Source organism: Crocodylus siamensis, chromosome 6 (genome assembly GCF_052110815.1).
Source record: "Crocodylus siamensis isolate JL-2025a chromosome 6, ASM5211081v1, whole genome shotgun sequence".
NCBI lineage: Eukaryota > Metazoa > Chordata > Crocodylia > Crocodylidae > Crocodylus > Crocodylus siamensis.
The window spans coordinates 35,453,025-35,473,758 of NC_143400.1; the positions used below are offsets into that span (position 1 = coordinate 35,453,025).

At 50.5% G+C, this 20,734-nt stretch overlaps 2 protein-coding genes and 1 non-coding gene across 3 annotated transcripts; 2 read left to right on the top strand and 1 right to left on the bottom strand.

Moving 5' to 3' along the window:
• The first annotated feature begins 5,083 nt into the window (after positions 1 to 5,083).
• Positions 5,084 to 11,161, top strand: MAK16 (MAK16 homolog). Its single transcript, XM_090053262.1, has 10 exons — positions 5,084 to 5,163; positions 6,108 to 6,157; positions 6,753 to 6,862; positions 7,434 to 7,498; positions 7,689 to 7,840; positions 8,048 to 8,102; positions 8,202 to 8,276; positions 9,160 to 9,273; positions 9,983 to 10,039; positions 10,492 to 11,161. The coding sequence occupies exons 1-10, from the start codon at positions 5,149 to 5,151 to the stop codon at positions 10,693 to 10,695; spliced, it is 897 nt and encodes a 298-aa protein (XP_089909388.1). The 5' UTR covers positions 5,084 to 5,148; the 3' UTR covers positions 10,696 to 11,161.
• Positions 11,131 to 16,123, bottom strand: TTI2 (TELO2 interacting protein 2). The gene is made up of 7 exons (XM_090053261.1): positions 15,116 to 16,123; positions 14,245 to 14,431; positions 13,323 to 13,415; positions 12,806 to 12,993; positions 12,522 to 12,665; positions 11,662 to 11,824; positions 11,131 to 11,268 (listed from the first exon to the last, which is right to left on the bottom strand). The coding sequence occupies exons 1-7, from the start codon at positions 15,790 to 15,792 to the stop codon at positions 11,188 to 11,190; spliced, it is 1,533 nt and encodes a 510-aa protein (XP_089909387.1). The 5' UTR covers positions 15,793 to 16,123; the 3' UTR covers positions 11,131 to 11,187.
• A 311-nt stretch (positions 16,124 to 16,434) lies between these two features.
• On the top strand, positions 16,435 to 16,531 carry LOC149862315 (small nucleolar RNA U13). Its single transcript, XR_016443391.1, has one exon. It is a non-coding gene; the product is annotated as a small nucleolar RNA U13 (small nucleolar RNA).
• The last annotated feature ends 4,203 nt before the right edge of the window (positions 16,532 to 20,734 follow it).

Below are 20,734 nucleotides of genomic sequence, written 5' to 3' on the forward strand. Positions count from 1 at the left end.
TTATGTGTGCCCACTATAAAAAGGACTTGAAGAGTAACCTCTTGTATCTGGACCCATAATCCAGTGAAGGTGTATGCACAGTCTTCATGTTTGTCTTCATATTTTTTACAATGCACCACAGAAATGTCACCAACCCCTCAGCAAAAGAGGGAGGCGCTCACCTGGAGCGTGCTCTGGTTTCATCCGACACATCGGCACAAGCAGAAGCTCCCAGGAGTGTGAATGATTTGGCGACAAGATAATAAGGGCTGCTGTACACTGACAAAGTATGCTTAGGGCCATAATAAGAGGCAGCCTCTACTCTGAACACTGAACTGCCCTTCCTTCTTCAACCAACAAGGACAGTCAAAGGGCCTGGCCCTAATTTTATGGCAGTACAAAGTAGTAGTAGCTCCACCGAAATGGATGGTGTTGCACTGGGTAAGTGAGAAGAGGATCTGACCATGGCCCTTCAAAATGAAAGAAAAAGAGAACAACGATAACATCCCCACTGGGTGACAGTGGCTTTACAGCACCTGCAAATCCTGCTTCTCAAGGTATCACCACCTTAATAAATCTGCAGCGCACTGTACATGGTAGAAACATAAATGCCCACATTTATGGGGTACACTCACAGTAGAGGCACCAACCACTGTTCTGTAGCTTAAACCGAGTTGAGAGAAAATGTGGGTGAAACGTTTGTTGTCGCTGCAAAAAGCAGCCTGCCAGCCCAGCACAGAATAAAAGACCCTATTCCAGGTGGGCACTGACTCCTCTGAGGACATGCAGCAAGGTTGGGAGAACGGGAAAGAGAGATCCTTGGGATTAAATCAAGGAATAGACGTCCTTCCTGTCTGCAAACTCCACCAGCCATTTGCTAAATTATTTCCAGGCTAGACAGAGTGAGGACCAAAACTGCAGCCAGCCTGAGCTCAGTTTTTTATCCACACAGCTGATTGCATCCATTGGGGTGGCAAAACCATCTCGAATCCATTCGTTCTATACAAACAGGGTAACTGAGCACCCAGTTGCCATGGCCAGTTAGATAGATAGATAGATAGAGTATAAGCAAAGCAAATATACATGTTCATGACACCGATTCTACTGCTGTTCCTGAGATGGAGTATGCTCTGGGGGAGATGAGGGGTTTGGTGGGGAACAAATAGGATCTCTGCAGGCACACAGCTTCAGTGGTATGTTTGCCCAGGTAGAATTAAAAGAATCAGTCTGCATCGGGAGCTGATTGCATCAGTTGGTCTCTTCAGTCTGTCACTGAGACAGCTGCAATTTCCTTCTGCTAAAATCAGAGTGCGTGAATGGAAAGAACAGCCATGGCCTGTGGCCAGATCTGCTTTTGCTGTGATCCTGTCACATCACACCAGCTAAGAAAGGACCCAGATGGGGACCAGCACCCAGATGGGGACCTGCATAGAAAACCCAGATGCTGCAGGGTGGGGTTAATGGCTCAGAAGAGGAGTACATCCCTTCAGAGTGCTGCAAGGTCATGAGAGAGCTCTTCAGCTGATGTGCAAAACTGTCTTGAGGTCATTCAAATCCTGACATGCCTTGCAAAAGCATTTGTCTGGCGTCCTGACCTCATTTCAGTGCGATTCGAGCCTGCCTCCTCACCTTTCCTTTGACGTTTCAGATTAACTCAGAATTCTGCTTCAAAGCTGGAACTAGCCGTTTCCTATTCACACACGTCTGGTCTATCCCGTTAAAAAGGTACTGCACGTCTCACAACCACATTGCGCTGCTTTGTGATGTGTTTATAACCTCAGGTTGAAGTTTTGTGGACACCTCCATAAGCCCTGGATAAAGAGAGCTTAATTCTCCTCTTCACTCTTGGGACAGCAAAGCAGCAGAGGATAAATCCCTTCTATGGGAGGGATTTCACCAAATCACAGAAATCCAAGGTGTCCCTCTAAATCTTCCCCCCCTGGGGCCAGCACTGCTCTGTCCCTGTTCCCTGGGGCTTTGTCCCACCTACTTTCAACAGTCCAATGTAATGAGGCTGCCACTGTTTCTCTTTGGGAGATAATTTTATGGTCTAAAAGCTGCCTTGTCATGAGGAAACACTGCCCTAACATTCATGCGAAATGTTCCACTACTCAGCTTCATCCCATTACAGCAGCCAGTTTAAATAACAAGCCCCTAGCTGATAAGATATTACGATCCCTTTATTTGGCCTCCTCTAATTGACTCCATGAATCACCGCAAGTGGCTGACTAACGCTGGCTGAGCCCTCAGCTTTAATCTAGACCACAACAGCCTGTGGACATCAGCCCTGAAAAAGCCAGACTTCCTCCTGCTTTTCATTGAGCATCCTGCTGCATGCACAGAGCGGCTGCTTTCATCTGATAAAGCAAGTTATTATTAGCCAGCAGGGAGGAAAGTGGGCTTGAAGGGAGCCGCAGCTGAAGGAACACAACAATGACAGAGCAGTAGCTGGACTGCAGGAAAAAAACCCCAAACCCTGGAATAGGACTCCAGCAAGAAGTACAAGTGTGTCCAGACTGCAGCCCTACTGCAGAGAGCTGGTCTCCAAGTCCTACTTGTGCCTCCATCCCATGCCAACCACTGAAATATTCCTGCCCACCCGGATCTGTCCAGCTTGAATAAGCAGAGAGGCCTGGTGCATGTTTCCATCCTGGACACCAGCCTTCGATGCCTAGTTTGAAAGATGGGATGACTGTCTGAGCCTCTTTTACCTACAGCATTTCAGGTCTCGGGCTTTCAGGACAGCTCTGAAGGCATCGGGCCCGTCTGCCCGCGGATTGCTGGATCCCATGCCGTGGGAGCCAGAGGAGCGCCTCTGAATTTAGTGCCAGACAAGGCTCTTTGGGTAAATCCTGTATCTTATTAGACCAACTCAAATAGTTGGAACAATTCTTCTTAGCCAGCTTTCGGGCACAAACACCTCTTGATGGCTTGTGCTCTTCCTAAATTCCTGGAATTTAGTGGAGGCATAGTTTCATAGTTTCATAGTAGCTAGAGTCGGAAGGGACCTAGGTAGATCATCTAGTCCGACCCCCTGCCTTGGCAGGAAAGAGCACCGGGGTCAGATGACCCCGGCAAGGTGCTCATCTAACTTCCTTTTAAAAATCCCCAGGCTAGGAGCCTGCACCACTTCCCCTGGAAGCTGGTTCCAGGCCCTAGCCGCCCTGACTGTGAAGTAGCGCCTCCTAATATCTAATCTAAACTTACCCTCCGCCAGCTTGTGACCGTTATTCCTGGTCACTCCTGGCAGCGCACGGGGGAACAGGGACTCCCCCAATACCTGCTGATCCCCCCTGACCAGTTTGTAGCAGGCCACAAGGTCCCCCCTTAACCTTCTCTTGTGGAGGCTAAACAGGTTCAGGTCCCGTAGCCTCTCCTCATAAGGCCTGCCCTGCTGACCCCTGATCATACGAGTGGCCCTCCTCTGAACTCTTTCCATATCGTCCATGTCCCTCTTGAAGTGTGGCGCCCAGAACTGGACGCAGTACTCCAGCTGCGGCCTGACCAGTGCTGCATAGAGGGGGAGGATCACCTCCCTGGACCTGCTCGAGATGCATCTGTGGATGCATGACAGGGTACGGTTGGCCTTCTTGACTGCCTCCCCACACTGCCGGCCCATGTTCATCGTGGAGTCCATGACGACTCCAAGATCCTTTTCCATCTCCGTGCTGGCAAGAGGGGAGTTCCCCAACCTGTAAGTGTGGTGCCGGTTCTTCCTCCCCATGTGCAACACCTTGCACTTATCAGTGTTAAACCCCATCCTATTCTCATCCGCCCACCGTTGCAAGCTGTCAAGGTCAGCTTGTAGCCTATTGCACCCTTCTAGTGCACCCACATCCCCCCACATCTTAGTGTCATCAGCAAACTTGAACAGGGTGCTTTCTACCCCCTCATCCAAGTCACTGATGAAGATGTTGAACAGTGCGGGCCCGAGGACCGAGCCCTGCGGAACCCCACTGCCCACGTCCTTCCAGGTCGAGAAGAACCCATCCACTACCACCCTCTGGGTGCGGCCCTCCAACCAGTTGGCGACCCATTTGACTGTGTGGGCATCGACACCACAGTCTCCCAGCTTTTTGATGAGGACAGGGTGAGAGACAGTGTCGAAAGCCTTCCGGAAGTCCAGAAAGACTTCATCCACAGCAACCCCTGCGTCTAATGATTTGGTGGCATGAACTGGACAGCAGCCCCCCTCCCAGCTGTAAACGTCCAGGGGCTGTCTGCACTTGAACATTATTTTAGCCTGAGGGGAATTAAAAACCCAGTAGCTTTTTCCCTTCAATACCCACGTGAATGCAATGCGTTTTGTCTGGACTTAAAAGATAAATCCATTTGCCAAGGAAATCCTACTTCTTATCCACAAGTAGAAGGGGTCACGTGGGGCGCTGGGGTGGCCATCAGAGGGGACATCCCGGTCTTCTGCGACTCTGTCTCTATTGATACAAAACCTAACGCCTTTATGTCCTGTTTAGGACAAAAATAGAGGACGTAAAGGGGTCCGGCTGGGTATCAAGAGGACAAACAGACTGTCCTCTATGATGGCCACCCTGCGTGGAGTTGCTCCTGAACCGCTTCTTGAACATCCAAGCCCTTACGCTGCCATGGGATGGCTGCCCCTGCAACCGCCCAGGGCTGAGGGATGCTCTTGGGTCTTGCAGCCACTCTTAAGGGCCTGTTTTCCCACGCGCAGTTCATACCCACTCTGGGAAAATCCCATCCGTCAGCGGGCTCCCCTATGGTCGAAATTCTTTAGAAAAGCACCCGCCAAGGCTGTACCCCCCACTCAGGATGGGAGCACATCTGAGCTCCTTCTCTAACCGGGGCCAAGCCGGCACAGCTCTGCGTGCAGCTCCCTGCTGCTATCTGCTGGCCAAAGCTGCTCCGTCTCTTTGCAAAGAGCCTGAACCTCTGCAGGGACACAGGATGCCGGGCACCACGCAGCTCCGGCAGGGAGCAAAGGGGCTGGGGAAGCGACGCACACAACTGCAGCTCCCCTGCTCCTTTCCACACCGTCTCCCCAACTTTCCCCTCGCGGGCGCGGCGCCTCACACAACCCTCTTGCCCTATCCCTGCCTCGCCCCTCCCGCTGTTCTCGCGAGAGCCCCACGCCCCTCCCTCTAGCATGGCGGCTCCTTGATCCGACCTGCTCGCCGCACACACGCGGGCGCGATGCACTCGGACGAGGTGAGTGTCCAGCCCACGGGGCTTGATTCGGTTCCGTCCGCTCTCGCCAGGCAGCTGCGTCGTGGCCAATCAGCGCCGGGCTTTTCGCCTGGAGTCGGCTGCGTCCCTGCCCCTGTCCCACGTGGAAGGCGCTGGGGTGGGAGGTCCATGGGCGCAGCCTGGGCCTGGGTGGAGCTGGTGGGGTTTGCAGGGCCCCTGTGCCACCCCCATGCTTTGCTGCACCTGCTGGGGGATGGGATGCTGCCACCTTCCTCAGGCATGCGGGGTCCTGGATGAGGAGGGGAGCCTGCTTGGGGACCTGTTCCTCTAGTCCTCCTCCACAGGGTGATGGGGAGCTGCAAAGTCTGTGCTGCTGCCACTGTCCCAGATCTGGGAGCCTGCTCGAGTCCGAAATGGTACCAGGGTGCTGATCACAAGCGTTTGTCCCATCAGCTCCGACCTCACCTGTAATAGCCGTGGGCTGGCGCTGCGGTGGCTGTAGGGGCTGTGCAAAGCAGCAGTCCCAAGGTGTGATTTCCTTGCCTGGTGCGTCTCTTCTGTGCCTTGGTTTAATCAAAGCATCATCAAAAATAAGGGTTGGAAGGGACCTCGGGAGGTCACATCTAGTCTGCCCCCCTGCTCAGAGCGTCATCCCAGCCGAGGCTTTGTGCAGCTGGGGCTTAAAAACTTCCAAGGATGGAGACTCCACCACCTTTCTAGTGCTTCACCACCCTCCTAGTGAGAGAGTTTTGTCTAATACCCAACTTAAACCTCCCTTGCGTGAGACCACTGCTCCTCGTTCTGGCCTTGTTGCACCATTTGCAAAATGGTTAGCACAGACTCTGCCTTGTTTGTGCTCAGGCTGCATTTTATTAGCTAGGCCTCCCACAATAATCTGGCTGGTGGCTACAGAACCACAATGCGTTATGTTGCAGGACGCAATAACCAAATTTTGCCTCTCGCAGGTCGTCTGGGACACTCTTGGAAACAAGCAGTTCTGCTCGTACAAAATCAAGTGAGTATTTTAGCGTCCAGCTCTGTGAGTTCCTACACGAGGCCCTTGTGGCTACTGGAAGAAGGATGAGTTTCTTGGCCGTGGGGATGCATGTGCTCTCTGAGCTGAATAGGTCGTTACTCAGCATTTTAATTTTGTGCCCAGAAATAGCTTAGGCTGTCAGGCTGCTTCAGGAGGGCAGCACTTCCACAAATGGGAGGCTGAGGATAGGGTTTTGAAGTAGTTTGGAATGACAAACACCAGGGAATCCAGAACTGGTGGAAAATAGGTCCTTGACTCATCCCAGTAACGCTTAGGTGAAAGGAAGCTTGTTTCAGAATAGTGCGTGGATATTAATTACTTAAAACAGATCCTAAAAGCCATGGCTAAGTCAGAAGTCTGCCCATGACTTGCTGTATAACCCTTTGTGCCCATGACTTGCTGTATAACCCTTTGTGCCTCTGTGACTCAGTTTCCCTGTCTGTAAAGTAGAGATGATGATCCTCATTCTCACTTTGGCTGTTGTGCGGTTGAGTGTGCTTGTATTTGTACAGCTCTGAGATCTGTGAATAGATGCTTCAGGGCTGGCGGCTCATGGAAAATCTCTTCCTTCCAGGACAAAGACCCAGAATTTTTGCCGCAATGAATATAATTTGACGGGTCTGTGCAACCGGTCGTCCTGCCCTTTAGCAAACAGCCAGTATGCTACCATCAAAGAAGAGAAGGGTAAGACTGCCGTGCTCCATCATGGTCCTGTTCGCTCTAATCGCAGACAGCATTGTTCCCGTTCCCCCCACCTGGCACGTCCCTTTGAGACTTCTCACAGCTTGAATGCATGCACGTTGTCAGAGGATCCAGTCAGCTATTCCCAGCTGTTGTGGGAAGTGCTGTATGCTAGATAGCTGCTGTACTCCCTCCCAGCAGTGGCTGCCTTTCTGTGGGGCAGTCTGTGATGCTCCTTGTGGGGAAAAGATCATCCACTTGTGGATATTGGGCTTTTGCTGAGACCCAGTGGGGTCTCCAAGAAGGTGGTCAAGTTGATCGGATGCCATTTGATCCGATGGGCAGATATTGGGAGATGGGTCCGCTTGACGGCTGGGGTTGGGTTGCTCCTTGTAGCACGTGCCCATCTGATCTCCATGAGATGCTGATGTCAAACTCTTTCCTGTGGTCAGACTGATATGCCTTGGTTCTGAGGCAACTGTCCCAGAGCAGAGGGCTTCAGCAGTGACTTTGATGTGCTAAGCCTGGCTTACAGGTTGCAGTGTAGCTGAGATCACGTTTATTGTTCCTTTAGGTCAATGTTACCTGTACATGAAGACCATTGAGCGGGCAGCCTTCCCCAATCGGCTCTGGGAACGGGTGAGAGGGAAGGTTATATTAATCTACCAAGAGTGAGACTTAATACAACTAGCATATGGGCATCTAGCATGTGGGACATCTTTTAATAATAAGCCACTCTTACAAAAGAACCCCACAGCTCCCTGTTTCAACTGTCCCAAAGAAGGGTCTCTCAAGCAGGGATACTGACAGCTGTCCCTCTCTCCGACAGGTCCGGCTGAGCAGAAACTACGAAAAAGCTTTGGAGGAGATAGATGAGAACCTCATCTACTGGCCACGCTTCATCCGGCACAAGTGCAAACAGCGCTTCACTAAGATCACGCAGTACCTGATCCGCATCCGGAAGCTGACGCTCAAGCGACAGTAAGTGAGGGCGTATTGTTTTCCTCCCCACTTTTAGTCCATGCCCTCTCCTCCCTGCCGGAGTTTTAACTTGCCTCTGAGGCAAGAAGCATGGAGCATCCTGTAACAAGCCAAGTCCAGCCTCTGAATTAACATTTGCTCATCTGCTGTACACCAGTGGTCAGCAGGCTGCAGTTTCACCAAGTGTACCCTTATCTTTTCTCACAGACGGAAGCTTGTTCCTTTAAGCAAAAAGGTTGAAAGGAGAGAGAAAAGGAGAGAGGTAATGTGACCCATGCCTGTAGTGTCCCAATTCCTTGGCTCTTCCGCACTGTGCCTTTGGAAATGAATGGACTCCAGCTTCTCTTTCCCCTGTTTCTAGGAAAAAGCCCTGATTGCTGCCCAGCTGGATAATGCCATTGAGAAGGAATTACTGGAAAGACTGAAGCAGGAAACAGTAAGGCTTGCTGCCATCTTTGTCTTCTAGCACAGAGGCATGTCCATCTTGTGCTCCTTCTAAGAGTACACGAAGCTGCCCTGAACCCAGCTCGTTCTCCCACCACTGTCCTTGCTAGCAGGAGTTTGACCTTGCTTAGGTAGCAGGTGCATTCAGGTTGGGGGAATTAAGGGGCTGTTTTTACATAGCCATGCTGCTCACCTTGGGAATGCGGCTGGGATGAGGAAATCTGTGATATTCATGAGACCAGAACTACTACTCAGTAACTCTGTGTTCAGCTTCATGTACATTTCTAGCTGCATTTATAGCAGAGCTTTGAAGAATCTGAGACCACAGGTACAGAAACATGCAAGAGAGAGCTGCCTTGGTGAATAACCTGAGCAGACTCTCCTGCCAACTGCAGTCCAACCCTTTGCTTCCCCATAGCCTACGTTTTGGGAGGGTCCACTCGACACCTACAGCAGTGCCAGAAGAGCAAAGAATATGCCCTTGAGCTAGAACTAACAGATCAAAAAGTTCCTTTGGGAAGGCACTGAAACCTCCTGAATTTAATCTGTCCTTCTACTCAGCTTTCTACTTCTGAGCAAGGAAGGAAGCTCAGACTCCATAGCTCATCCTGAGATCACCCCCAAACTCCAGACCAGGCACAGATCAGGTTGTTGTACAACACACCTTATTTTCCACTCTCTGGTACAGATAGCTCCTGCTCGTCTCCTGCTTTTTCACCTGAGACTCAGAGGGGCATTACCCAATAGCACCTGTCCAGTTCTCAGACCATGATCTGATGATCATGGTTACCTTCCTGGCAAAGCAGGTATTTGTAAAGAGATCATGGCTACTTACCTGGTAAAGCAGGTATTTGTTTTGTATTTTTTTCTTCCAGTATGGGGATATCTACAACTTCCCCATTCATGCTTTTGACAAGGCTCTGGAGCAGCAGGATGCAGAAAGTGAGACAGACTCAGATGTGGAGAAGGAAGAGGAGGAGGAAGATGAGGTAATGCTTTGAAAAATAGTTCAAGGCAGGATGATTAAAATTCACCCAGTGTGGTGTTGGAGCCACAATGTACATCTGTGCTTGGGATCTGAATATTAACCTGTCTTAGCATGGTAATGTGAGGAGTGTGAATTCTCAGGAAGAGGGGTGCATAAGTGGGCAACTGCAAGTTATTATTTATTCCTCCATGTCTGCATTCCCTTTTCAGCCTTCCTCACTTTTTTTTGTTAGAGGGCTACACAGTAAATCACAGTTGGATTCATAATTATGTTCATAGGGCAGACCCAGAGCCCTCTGCAGAATCCATTGTCGCATAGAGGTCTGATTGCCTAGTACTAATTTTCAAACTTCTAAATGATTTTGGACATCAGTACCTGCAAGACTTAGGCCCACAGTCAGGTCGAGAGCTACTGGCCACTTTTGCAGAAGGTGACACAATGCATATCACTGCTGAAGACTGAATGCAACTTGCTGCCTAGCAAAGGCTTGAGGTGACTATATTGCTAATGGCTACAGGTGTGTGGCTGTTAGTTTGTTGTTCATAGTCTCTCTACATAGCAAATGAGCCACAGTGCCATGAGCTCTTCTGTAAAGATCAATCCAACATGCTAACTATCCAGGCCTATCCATTGCTGGGCCTACGCCCTTAAGCAGCGACTTCCTGGAGCCTTTTTGTGGTACACTCAGTTTCTGACCTCCTGTTTTACAGGATGCAGACAAGAGGGAGTTTGTGGAAGCAGATGAGAGTGACCTCAGTGACTTTGAGGTATGTAAAGCAGTGGGCTAGGGCAGATCCCACTATGTATCACATGTGAGAGAAGCAACATCCTTGTAAAGGTTCATTAGAAACCAGTAGAAGCCGAAGCTTTAAGTCTGAAAGTTTACAACGACTAAAAACATCAAATGAGTGTAAGTTAGACTCTGATCCTCCTGACATGCAGTCATCCAGCTGACTATTTTGTCTTTCCACTTCAAAGCATCTGTCTGCTTGTGGATCAAAGCTTTATGGCTGGGATCAGTAGCAGAGCAGCTCGATTCATGTTTTAATAATATGATCACACTGTACTTTGTCCTCATCAGTGCCCCAGAGCCACCAAAGGTTAGAGAAAAGGGAGTTAGGAAACACCAGATCAGAGTAATATGCACAGTCCTGTAGGGAGTGTGGGTTTAGGTCCACTCTGCAATGAGTATTAACAAGCTTTTTCCCCTCCTGCACAGGACATGGATAAACTGGCAACAAGCAGCGAAGAGGATGATAAATCCTCCAGTGAAGAGGAAGAGACAGAAACAGAGGAAAAGACCTACCACACCAAATCCAAGGGCAAAACCCCGCTGAAAGGCCCCGCCAGGAAAAAACGAGCTTATGTTGAAATAGAGTATGAACAAGAGACAGAACCTGCCTCCAAATCTAAAGCTACCTGACTCCTGCCTGGCTGGGTGGAGTGGGTTTAGACTGGAGTTTGGGATTGGACAATTGGACTTGGAATCCACACTTTTCAAGGACTTCTGGGGGTGGACTACTTCCTAATACACCTAGTTCAAGGATTTTTTAAAAAAATATTATTTAAACAAATAAAAGATTTCTGATAGCCCTTGACAAAGAAACCAGCAGGAGAGAACTGTGGCTACTGAAGGGGAAGGAAAGGGAATGAAAGCTGCAAACGGAGAGGATCTTGACATGGCCTAAGTGTGTTCAGACGTAAAAGGCCTGATCTTTAAAAGAGTTACTGAATACTGAAAAGAGGCCAGTGCTACCTCTTCAAGTCCAATCTAAGGCTGGACTGTACAGTGTATTCCTGTCGGACACACAAACCCTGCTTCTGTGTGGGTTTCTTATCTGCAAAAGCACACAATTATTTTAAATAAAAAATATTTTACTATATAAAAATCAGGCTTTGGTGAGCAGCTGCTGTTTCAGGTGTCTTTCTGCACCTTCCTGATGCACTCTTGGATGGTGTTGTCCTCACAGCTGTGGTAGATGCCTTCCAGCAGGATCTAAATAGGAAAGCACAAGCAGCAGTCATTGCATGAAGCTCCTTCTAATGCTGAGGATGTGGCTCAGGTGTTACCATAGGGGTGAGAACCAGCCTCCCTGTACTTCCAAAGGTCTCCAAGTCCTCTATGCTGTGGAGTTGAGTTGGACAGGAGGATTGCATAGGGACTGGCAGACCGCATCTCTAGGCTCTCAGAAAGCTTGGCAATTGGTTGGTTTAGTTTACCAATCCTACCTACCTACTATTTTGGGAAGGCAAGCAAAAAAACAACACAGTCCCTGCCCACAGCCCTGTCTGTTCTAGTAACTATAAGCAATTTGACTTTCCCTTGTAAGAAATCAGGGCAAGAAGAGTCAGTGGAGCTTAGCTAGAGCCTCTGTCCCCCCCTGCTCACCTTGACTTGCCCCTCTGTGCACCGATCCAGCAGGAGGAGGCAGTCAGTGGCACCCTGGAGCACGGCTGTTTTCACTGTCTCAGGTGTCAGGCTTGTGTCAGTCCGTACGTCCCATATCATTCTGAGCAGGGCTTTGAGGAGCACACTGAGCCTGCACAGCATCCTGCAGTGGAAAACAACATGTGCTCTTCACTCTGCGCAGCCTTGGTGCAAGCCTGGCCTAACTGCCGGCCAGCAACAACCAAAGGCAAGGCAGTGCCTGCCTCCCAGTCACCTATGCCTCTTCTAGACAGCCACTGATTTCAGGCAAAGTGTCAGTCTACAGTGGAGGTTAAACAGTACATTAAAGGCAGAAGGCATAAGAAAAAATCCATCTGAAAAGCAGTGAGGGGAGTTTAGAACAGCACCTGCCACGTGTACCCTAGGCAGGAGCTGCTCTCCAGGACAGCTGCACAGTGTTTTTCCCTTACACGTTTAACAAGATTTGAGAATTTTACTCAAAAGCACACAAACCTCTGGCCGATAACAGTGGCAACAGGAAGCTGCTTGTTTGAATGCAACCACCAGAGGGAGCTTGTAGCCCTTGCTAAGAGCTGCATACAAGGGACCAGCATCCAAATGAAGTGCCACTCCACTCATCACAGGATCTGCAGGCACGAACCAGGCCAACACCTTCCTAGCTCTTGGGCTACATGTTCCTCAGCTAGGGAGCACATCTGTTAGTGACCTCACAGCTCTGAGGGGAAGTACAAGTTATGCACCATGCGTGATGATCCATCTCTCACTAGCACCAGAGTTTGCCCTTGATTGGAGGGTGGAGGCCCATTCTGTTGCCTCCATCTACTGTTTCTTACAGATACCTTGGCCAGGCATGCTGTATGGTGCATTTCAGTGTCTCCAATATCCCCAGTCTGGCTTCCTCCTCTGGCACATCACAGATCTCCAGGTATGCCACAATCACCCGCTCCAGCCTCTTCAGATGACGTGCTATCAGAATGCCATGTCTGCCAAGACAAAGCAGCAGGTATTTGGAGGGAACGGACCCTGGAGACTGGAGTCCTTGTACAGAAAGTGGCTGTGCATGCACCCCTTCCTTGCCCTGGCACACAGCAAGGCACTGGAGAGGCAAGGTGCTGGCTCTCACCTCTCCACAAAGGCAGGCAAGGTGTGGGCATACGCTCTCCGCAGCTCAAGCCGGTGCTCCGCCTCCATGTGGGTCAGAACCAGCTGCAGCACCTCATCGGTGGGTGTAGCTGGCCCAGTCACCTTGGACAGCTGCTGGGGAGATTTCTCTAGTACAGGCAGCAAGTCCAGCAAGCAGAGCAGCACTGCCTGATACAAGGAGGAGGAAGTCAGTATGCTGCAGGTCTGGTATTCTACACTATCTGTGCACTAGAGGAACGCGTGATGTTCCCTTCCTGGCGCTTCCCTTCCTGGCCTCTCACCCGAAACTGCCAGCAGGCAGACCAGGAAGGAACATTACCCTTGAGAACTAAGCACAATCCAACTCATTTCACTTTACAACCCTTGATAATAACCTGAAGTGAGATTAGAAATGGTTGTCTAAGTGGAGTTTCAGAGCCCATTCCCAATGCTCTGAGCCAGCTAGTCCTGCTGCCACTTTAGTGGAAGAAGATTTAGATTCAGTTCTAGCAGCTTACCTGGATGAGCTGGGCTTCTCGGGAATAGAGGTGGTTGTACAGAGCATGGTACACAACCTGAGCCCTGTTAAACTGGCACAATTCAGCAGCTGGCTGCAACAGAAGAAAAAAACATGTATTCCCATGCACCACTTTCAGCAGATCCACACAAAGCTGATCCCTACGACTACATTAGAAAGAGAACAGCCTCCTTGCTCATCCATGCTCCAGAGTACAGGGAGATGGCAACTGCAGATTTGGGCTTTACAAAGCTGGGTTATGGAAACAAACCTTGGAGGGACAAAGTTAGCAAGACAGCTGGTGATTAGAGGGACCTGGAGCCCAGGATAATGATGCTTTCCACTGACTCACTCAATGGTCTCACTCAAGTCACTGGATTATTGAGGCCTTTTGTTTTTAATCTTTTTATAACTGGGAAAACATTCACTGGCTCAGCAGGGGTGTAAGAGGGAAAATATATGTCTGCAAAGTCCTTTGAAATATGGCAGTAAAAAGAAAAGAATTGCTACTATTAGTAAACTTGAGCTCTAGCTCCTGCTTAAAGCACACAACAATGGACAGCAGCACATGAAAAGCCCCAGGTTAACCAACATAAAATCTGAGAACCCCACAAAACCTAGCACAGGCAATGGGGAACACAACTGATGCCAGCTGGAGATTTGCCTGGCAACTTACAAATATCTCTCTGATGGACATCCAGGTTATGATTCACACACAGACGGATATGGATAGTTCCTGGCTGCCATAATTACCGCAGTGTGAGCACATGGTGTGCCATCTCTCATGTCATCCCAGAGCTTAATAGCAGAGCCAGGAATAGGCATCAGCGGGCCTGACACACAATTTTCAGCTCTGACCAATTTCCCCACGTTCCCCAACAGCAGCCTGGTTTCTCTTCTGCTTGGCACCGATCCTTCCTTACCACATTGAGGATGATGTGATGCAGGCAGAGCACACCCAGGATTTTATTCTCCTCCTGGTAATCATCAGAGATCAGCAATGATGGGGGAAGAACACTTTCCAGGTAACAGCTCAGCCACGGCCGGGTGACCTGACGCAGAGTCTGGGAGAATACGTGCTTTGTGGCGGGGTTGCATTTCCATGTCTCTCTGGAAACATGGGAAAAGCAATCACTATAAGTGTTTTGCAGCAGCTCTCACATCAACCATGATTCAGCACACAAGCCAGGACTGGCCTCTTAGCCAGTTAAATCAAACTATTTCCCTAGTTAATACAAATAGCTCCAGCTGTTTTCAGAGCCCCTCACACTTCAGCCAACAAGAAAGTGATGAAAAGATCTCCAAGAAGAGAGCAAAGAGATGCCAACTAAACCTCATACTATCACTTCTTTTTTTTGACAAGTCACCAATGATTTTGAGGAATTTAATCGGGGGGTTTGAGGTAGCTGTGACCTAGTTTCCTGCAAACGGATGCTTTAGTCAGTGGCAAATATTCCACTGATTGCAAAGGGAGCTGCAGCCCCAGACATCCACACTATTGACTTGGTTAACACCTACTAAACAGGCCAGAGAGGCAGCCAGCAGCTTGCATTATGGATCCAATCCATATTTCCCAGGGGAATCCGGTATTTGCCCAAAACTGCTTCTCTCTAATCTGGATGCTCCCAGTGACCCCTGCTCCCTGCCCTGCCCTTGGAATACAGCTTATTGCTGAAAGCACATGTGCTTCAAGAGACTTTGAACTCGACTTAGGTCCAGCAGCAGCCTGTATGTCCCTGCAATGCCCCCAGCAACCCCTCAGGACTGCCATTCGGTCCCTGTGATCCTACTCACTTGGTCAGCTCTGGTCTCAGGAGCCCCATCACTGCAGCAAACCTCCCCGCCTTATCTTCATTCGTTCCCCGGAGGAACTCAGCCACTGACCCGCAATCTGTAGCCCGAACCAACAAGGCCAGCAGCTCCTGTGCCACTGACTGAGACCTTGGGCTGGTCCAGGGCCTCTTCGTACAGTGTGCTGCAGCAAAGACGTAGATGGGCCCTGCCACGCCACGCAGGACTGGATCCACCACCGTGGGACCCAGTGACGCCAAGCCTCTGGCAGCTTCCACTTTTCCAAGGAGGCTGAGGAACACCAAGCCGACATCGGCCACTCGCTCGGCCACCACAGCGTAACAGGCACTGTGGCTGGGGAGGTCCCCTGCATCCCGCTCCAGCTTCGGCAGCGCCACGTAGCTGCTCAGCATCCTCACCATGTCCCCCAGCACTTTGAGGCTGGGGGGTGGGAGGGCGCCACCAAAGAGCCACTGGCAGTCTGCCGCCTGGAAAAGCGCGCTCAGGTCCCTGAGCATCCCAGCCTTGGTGCTGCTGCAGGCTCCCCCGCCTGAGAGCAGCAGCAGGAGTTGGGACAAAACCTGTTCTGCTGGCGGGACGGAGGAAACAGGCTGCCTGGGATCTCCTGGCTCTTGCTGGCTCTCCAGCTTCAGGGATGCCAGCAGGCTGCTGAGCTCCATGGCCCTGAAGGCAGAGGGGCTGCTCCCCAGCCCCAGGCCTGTCGCAGCTGTGGGCCCACAGCTCCCAGGGAGCCTGCAGCACCAGGGCAATGAGGGGACCACAAGCCAGCCCTTCCCCTGGGCTGGGGTCAGCCCTTGGTCCCCTTACAGGGCAGGGTCCTGGCTCCCCTCCTGTGCGGCTGGCGCAGAGACAACGCCCTGCAACAGGACAGGAGCTGGGACCCCCATGCGATACCCTCGGGGGGCGGTGCTCAGCCCCACCGCGGAGTGGCACCACCTCCCAGCCGGCCACCCGCAGCACTGACAGACACGTGATCCCCCGCCCCCTCGCTTTCCCGCACGGTCGCAAACCCTGCCGTAAAGCAGAGCGCCAGCGCCGCGCCGCGGAGAGAAGAGGCGGACGATGAATAATATTAGCATGCGTAATGAGTCTGCGGCTGTGTGCGTCGCTCGGGGGTCCGGGGGGGGATTAGAGGCCGAAGTTAGGGTCGGAAGCGAGCAGAGGCGGCTGCCTGTCCCTCGGCTGGAACAGAATGAAAAGACGCATTGAGACAATGGGGGAAATGCCACTATCATTAAGTCACCCTAACTTGCAAATTGCAGGCCTGGACTGTCTCCTACAGCGGAGAAAAAACGCGGCCGATCCTTCAGGTTCAGAAACGTGATGAATGGGGGTGGCACGCGCCTGCGTGATATGTGCCGTCCTCCTGTTACGACGGGGCACATTACCCATCTGACCTGAACCTGGGGGTTTTGATTCCTTGCGGTTGTTTCTGGCGTCATAGCTGTAGGTGTAGGGTGTTGGGGTGGATAAGAGAGAAGGAGCTGATGTATATTGTAATGTGTAGGTTTGTGATGTTATGCTGGGGGCAAATTTGAGAGTGGCTCAGGGGTTTATGATGTAACAGCAGTTATGATGTAACAGCAGGGTCTGTGGTGTCACACTGTGTACCCACGTGGTAGTTTAGGAGGTAGTAAAGGAGTTTGTGATGTCACACTGTTCAAATGTGAGAATGATACGGGGGTTTCTGATGTAACAGACTGTGTTCAAATGTGGTGTGAGATGGACACCTTAGGTTGCGGGGTAATAGAGGAGTTTGTGATGTCACGCTGTGTTCAAATGTAAAAATGATCCAGGGGTTTACAATGTAATAGAGGGGTCTCGGATGTCACACTGTGTTCAAATGGGGTATGAGAAAGGTACTAGAGGTTATGAGGTAATAAAGGGGTTTGTGATGTCGTGCTGAGTTCAATGTGGCGTGGGAATAATACAGGAATTTATGATGTGATGGAAAGATCTGTGATGTCACACTGCATCTTCTTGTCTCAGACCAACATGGCTACCAAGTACACCCCTGAGAATGATACAGGGGCTTATGATGTAATGGAGGGGTCTTTGCTGTCATGCTGTGTTCAATGTGGGGTTTATGATGTAACAGAGTGATCTGTGATGTCACACTGTGTTCAGATGTGGTGTGAGAACAATGCAGGGTTCACAATGTAATAGAAGGGTCTGTGATGTCATGCTGTTTTCAACTGTGTGAGCATGATACAAGTATCCGGGTTGTAGCCATATTGGTCTAGAGGAAAAGGCAATCAGGACTCGTAGTAGAGATGCCATTTTTATTAAATCAACAAGATTTTTGCACAAAAATTTCTTCAGTTGCAAGCTTGAAGATACAAACACCCTTCACCGGGCACTGAAGAAAAGGTTGTAAAAGTCCTCCTTAGTTGAAATGAAAGTTCATATTACATAGGATTTCACAGAGGAGTCAAGAGATGGAAAACTCCTCTGGGCAGTCCGTTCATAGCTGGTATGGAGCCTCTCATGAGGATCTGTCATGATGCAAATTACCTTGAAACAAAGGCAGGAGCAGGATCTCAGGTTTCAGGTGGTCACAGTTGCTTCCTGCTTGTGAAAATTGAAGATTTCATTTAAAAAATGGGCTAAAATTCAATATCATCCATGTGTCAGGTACTCAGGTTATAGCCGTATTGGTCTAGAGGAATGATACAGGGGTTTATGATATAATCATAGAATCAACAAGTCAGAAGGGACCTAGACAGATCATCGAGTCTGACCCCCGCCATGGGCAGGAAGGAGCACTGGGGGTGGCAGGGGTCACAAGACCCCAGCCAGGTGCCTGTCCAGTCTCCTCTTGAAGATCTGCAGGGAAGGTGAGAGCACCGCCGCTCTGGGAAGCCTATTCCAGGCTCTGGCCACCCTTACAATGAAGTAGTTCTTCCTAATATCTAACCTAAACCTGTCCTCCCTCAGCTTGTGGCCATTGTTCCTGGTGACCCCAAGGGGGGCCCTGGGGAACAGACTTTCCCCGAGTCCCTGCTGCTCGCCCCTGATAAGGTTGTAGGCAGCCACAAGATCCCCCTCAGTCTCCTCTTGCGGAGACTGAAGAGATTCAGGTCCCTCAGCCTCTCCTCATAGGGCTGGCCACGGAGGCCCTCAACCATACACGTGGCCACCTCTGGACCCTCTCCATGTTTCCCACGTCCCTCCTGAAGTGCGGCGCCCAGCACTGGACACAGGACTCCAGCTGCGGCCTGACCAGCGCCGCATGGAGGGGGAGCAAGACCTCTCTGGACCTGTTAGTGATGCCCCTGTTGATGCAGGACAGGGTGCGGTTCGCTCTGCCTATTGCTTCGTCACATTGGTGACTCATTTTCATCCTGAAGTCAATCCTGACCTAATAGAAGGGTCTGTGATGTCATGTTGTGTCCAAATGTGGTGTGAGAATGAAACAGGGGTCTATGGTGTAATAAAGGGGTCTGTGATGTCACACTGTATCCAAATGTGGTGTGAGAACTATACAGGGGTCTATGGAGTAACAACGTGCTGTGTTCAATGCAGTGTGAGAATCATACAGGGGCTGGTGATGCAATAGAGGGGTCTGTGATGCCACACTGTATTCGAATGCTTTTGGTCCTACCCTCCTCCCACCCCTTTTGATAAACCTGCTCTAGCACCAAAAGGTAGCATTGGGATCCAGGCTCTGACCCGTTTTCTTTCTGCTCTTTCTCAAATAGCAGCTAGGTAACAGACTGCAGAAGGTAGTAAAGCACTGGAGCAGGTTACCCAGAGAGGAGGTGGAATCTCCATCCTTGGACATGATTAAGACCCGGCTAGACAAAGCCTTGCCTGGGATGGTCTAGTTGGGCACATCCAGACGAGCACACATGTGTCTTTTGCCCCGCCTCAAACCCCTTTGAAAAACGCTCTGCAATAGAGTGGCGCAAGGCATGGTCTGGGACAAGCAGGGACGCATCCCTCCTGAGCAGTCCCCCCACAAGGGCCCCCACACCCACAGTTCCCCCAGCAATCACCCCACACCTTCCCACAGACAACCCACATCCCTCCATACACACACACCCACCCATCCGCCATCCCCCGCACCTCTTCTCACCCCCTTCTTGCAAACACCACATCCCCCCATCACACACCCATCATGTGTGATGAAAACCAAAAGCACACATCAACACATACAGGTATTTAGAATTTTGTTTCATGACGATAGAGACACTGGTAGGCTTCCACATTGCTTTAACATTGTAAATATACCAATAAAGCGTTGCCCAACTGATCACTGTATCTCCTTCTCTCCCTTGGCGGGTGTGTGTGTGTGTGTGTGTGTGTGTGTGTAGTGGCGTAGAGAGTGTGTGTGTGTGTGTGTGTGTGTGTGGAGTGGCGTAGAGTGGCTTTTTGTTTTAACTGTGGAAAAACATGGCTTTTGGGGTATTTTTAAAAATGGATTTGGGATGCTGCTGCAGCAGTCCAGCTGGCACAAGGGGTCGTGTCCTCAGGTACCAATTGGCCGGGCCCCAGAAGCCCCTGAGAGCGAGTAGCCCTGAGCTGCTTGTCAGGGCAGTTTTTTGTATGGATGGGGCCAGGACAGGGCAGCTTTTTATATGGCTGGGGACAGCACAGGTGCTGGCCCCAGGCTCTAGCTCCCCTTGGCTGCAGATCCAGGAGAAGCCAGGCAGGGTTATTTTGCCCCAAGTGGCACAATTTTCTCCACAACAAAGTGCATGGCCAAACACGTGTGCTGAGGCAAAAAGCCCTGCCTCAAATGTGCACCGCTTCTATTTGAGCTGCTGCAAGTGCACATGCTTGCATGTGTGGATGCACCCATTGGGGCTGGTCCTGCTTTGAGCAGGGGGTTGGACTAGATTTGACCTCCTGAGTCCCTTCCCACCCTTATTCCCTATGAATCTATGAATAATAAGCACAGACTTTGCTTATTCCTTTCCAAGCACTTCTCAAGGGTCTCCACAGAGACCTCTTCGCAGATCAGGATAAAGGACTAGGTCAAACCATACAGGCCACTAGCAGAGCTCAGGAGTCCTGGCTACAAACTCTTTATTTACCCTGCCAGACCAAGGGAAATGTCTTCAAAGATGCCAAATTCAACTATCACCGTTGTATTAAGCATGTAAGAGAATTGGACTCCGGCTTCTAGACTATGTATGCGCTTTGGAAAATGTTGCCACGAGTCTGGATTTGAAGATTTCTGTTTCTGGCCCACATAGATTCTTCAAAGGGTGATTGGGCAGGGCATTTTCCCTTTCTCGGCTCAAGTTTTCACTTCTGTAAAAGGAAGAAAATACTTACCATTCTTGATGATGACAGTAGCTAAATTCTGTGTCCCCCCCCCACCCCGTTACATGGGTTGAATGCTGCAGTTTTCCTCTGGGCTGTTGGTTGTAGCTGTGTTAGTCTAAGGACATAGGCAGGCAAGTTGCTTTGAAGAGATGTGATCTCTTTTTTTAGGCCATCTGAGTAGCTGGGGGAAAGTTCTTGGCAAGCTTTTGGGTGCAATCACTCTTCTTTAGGCATAGGGAGTCTCTGCAGTTTTCCCCTGCAGTTTCTATTGGATGTGTTTATGTAGCAGTGTCAAACCGCTGGGAAAGCCCAAGAGAGACTTATTTC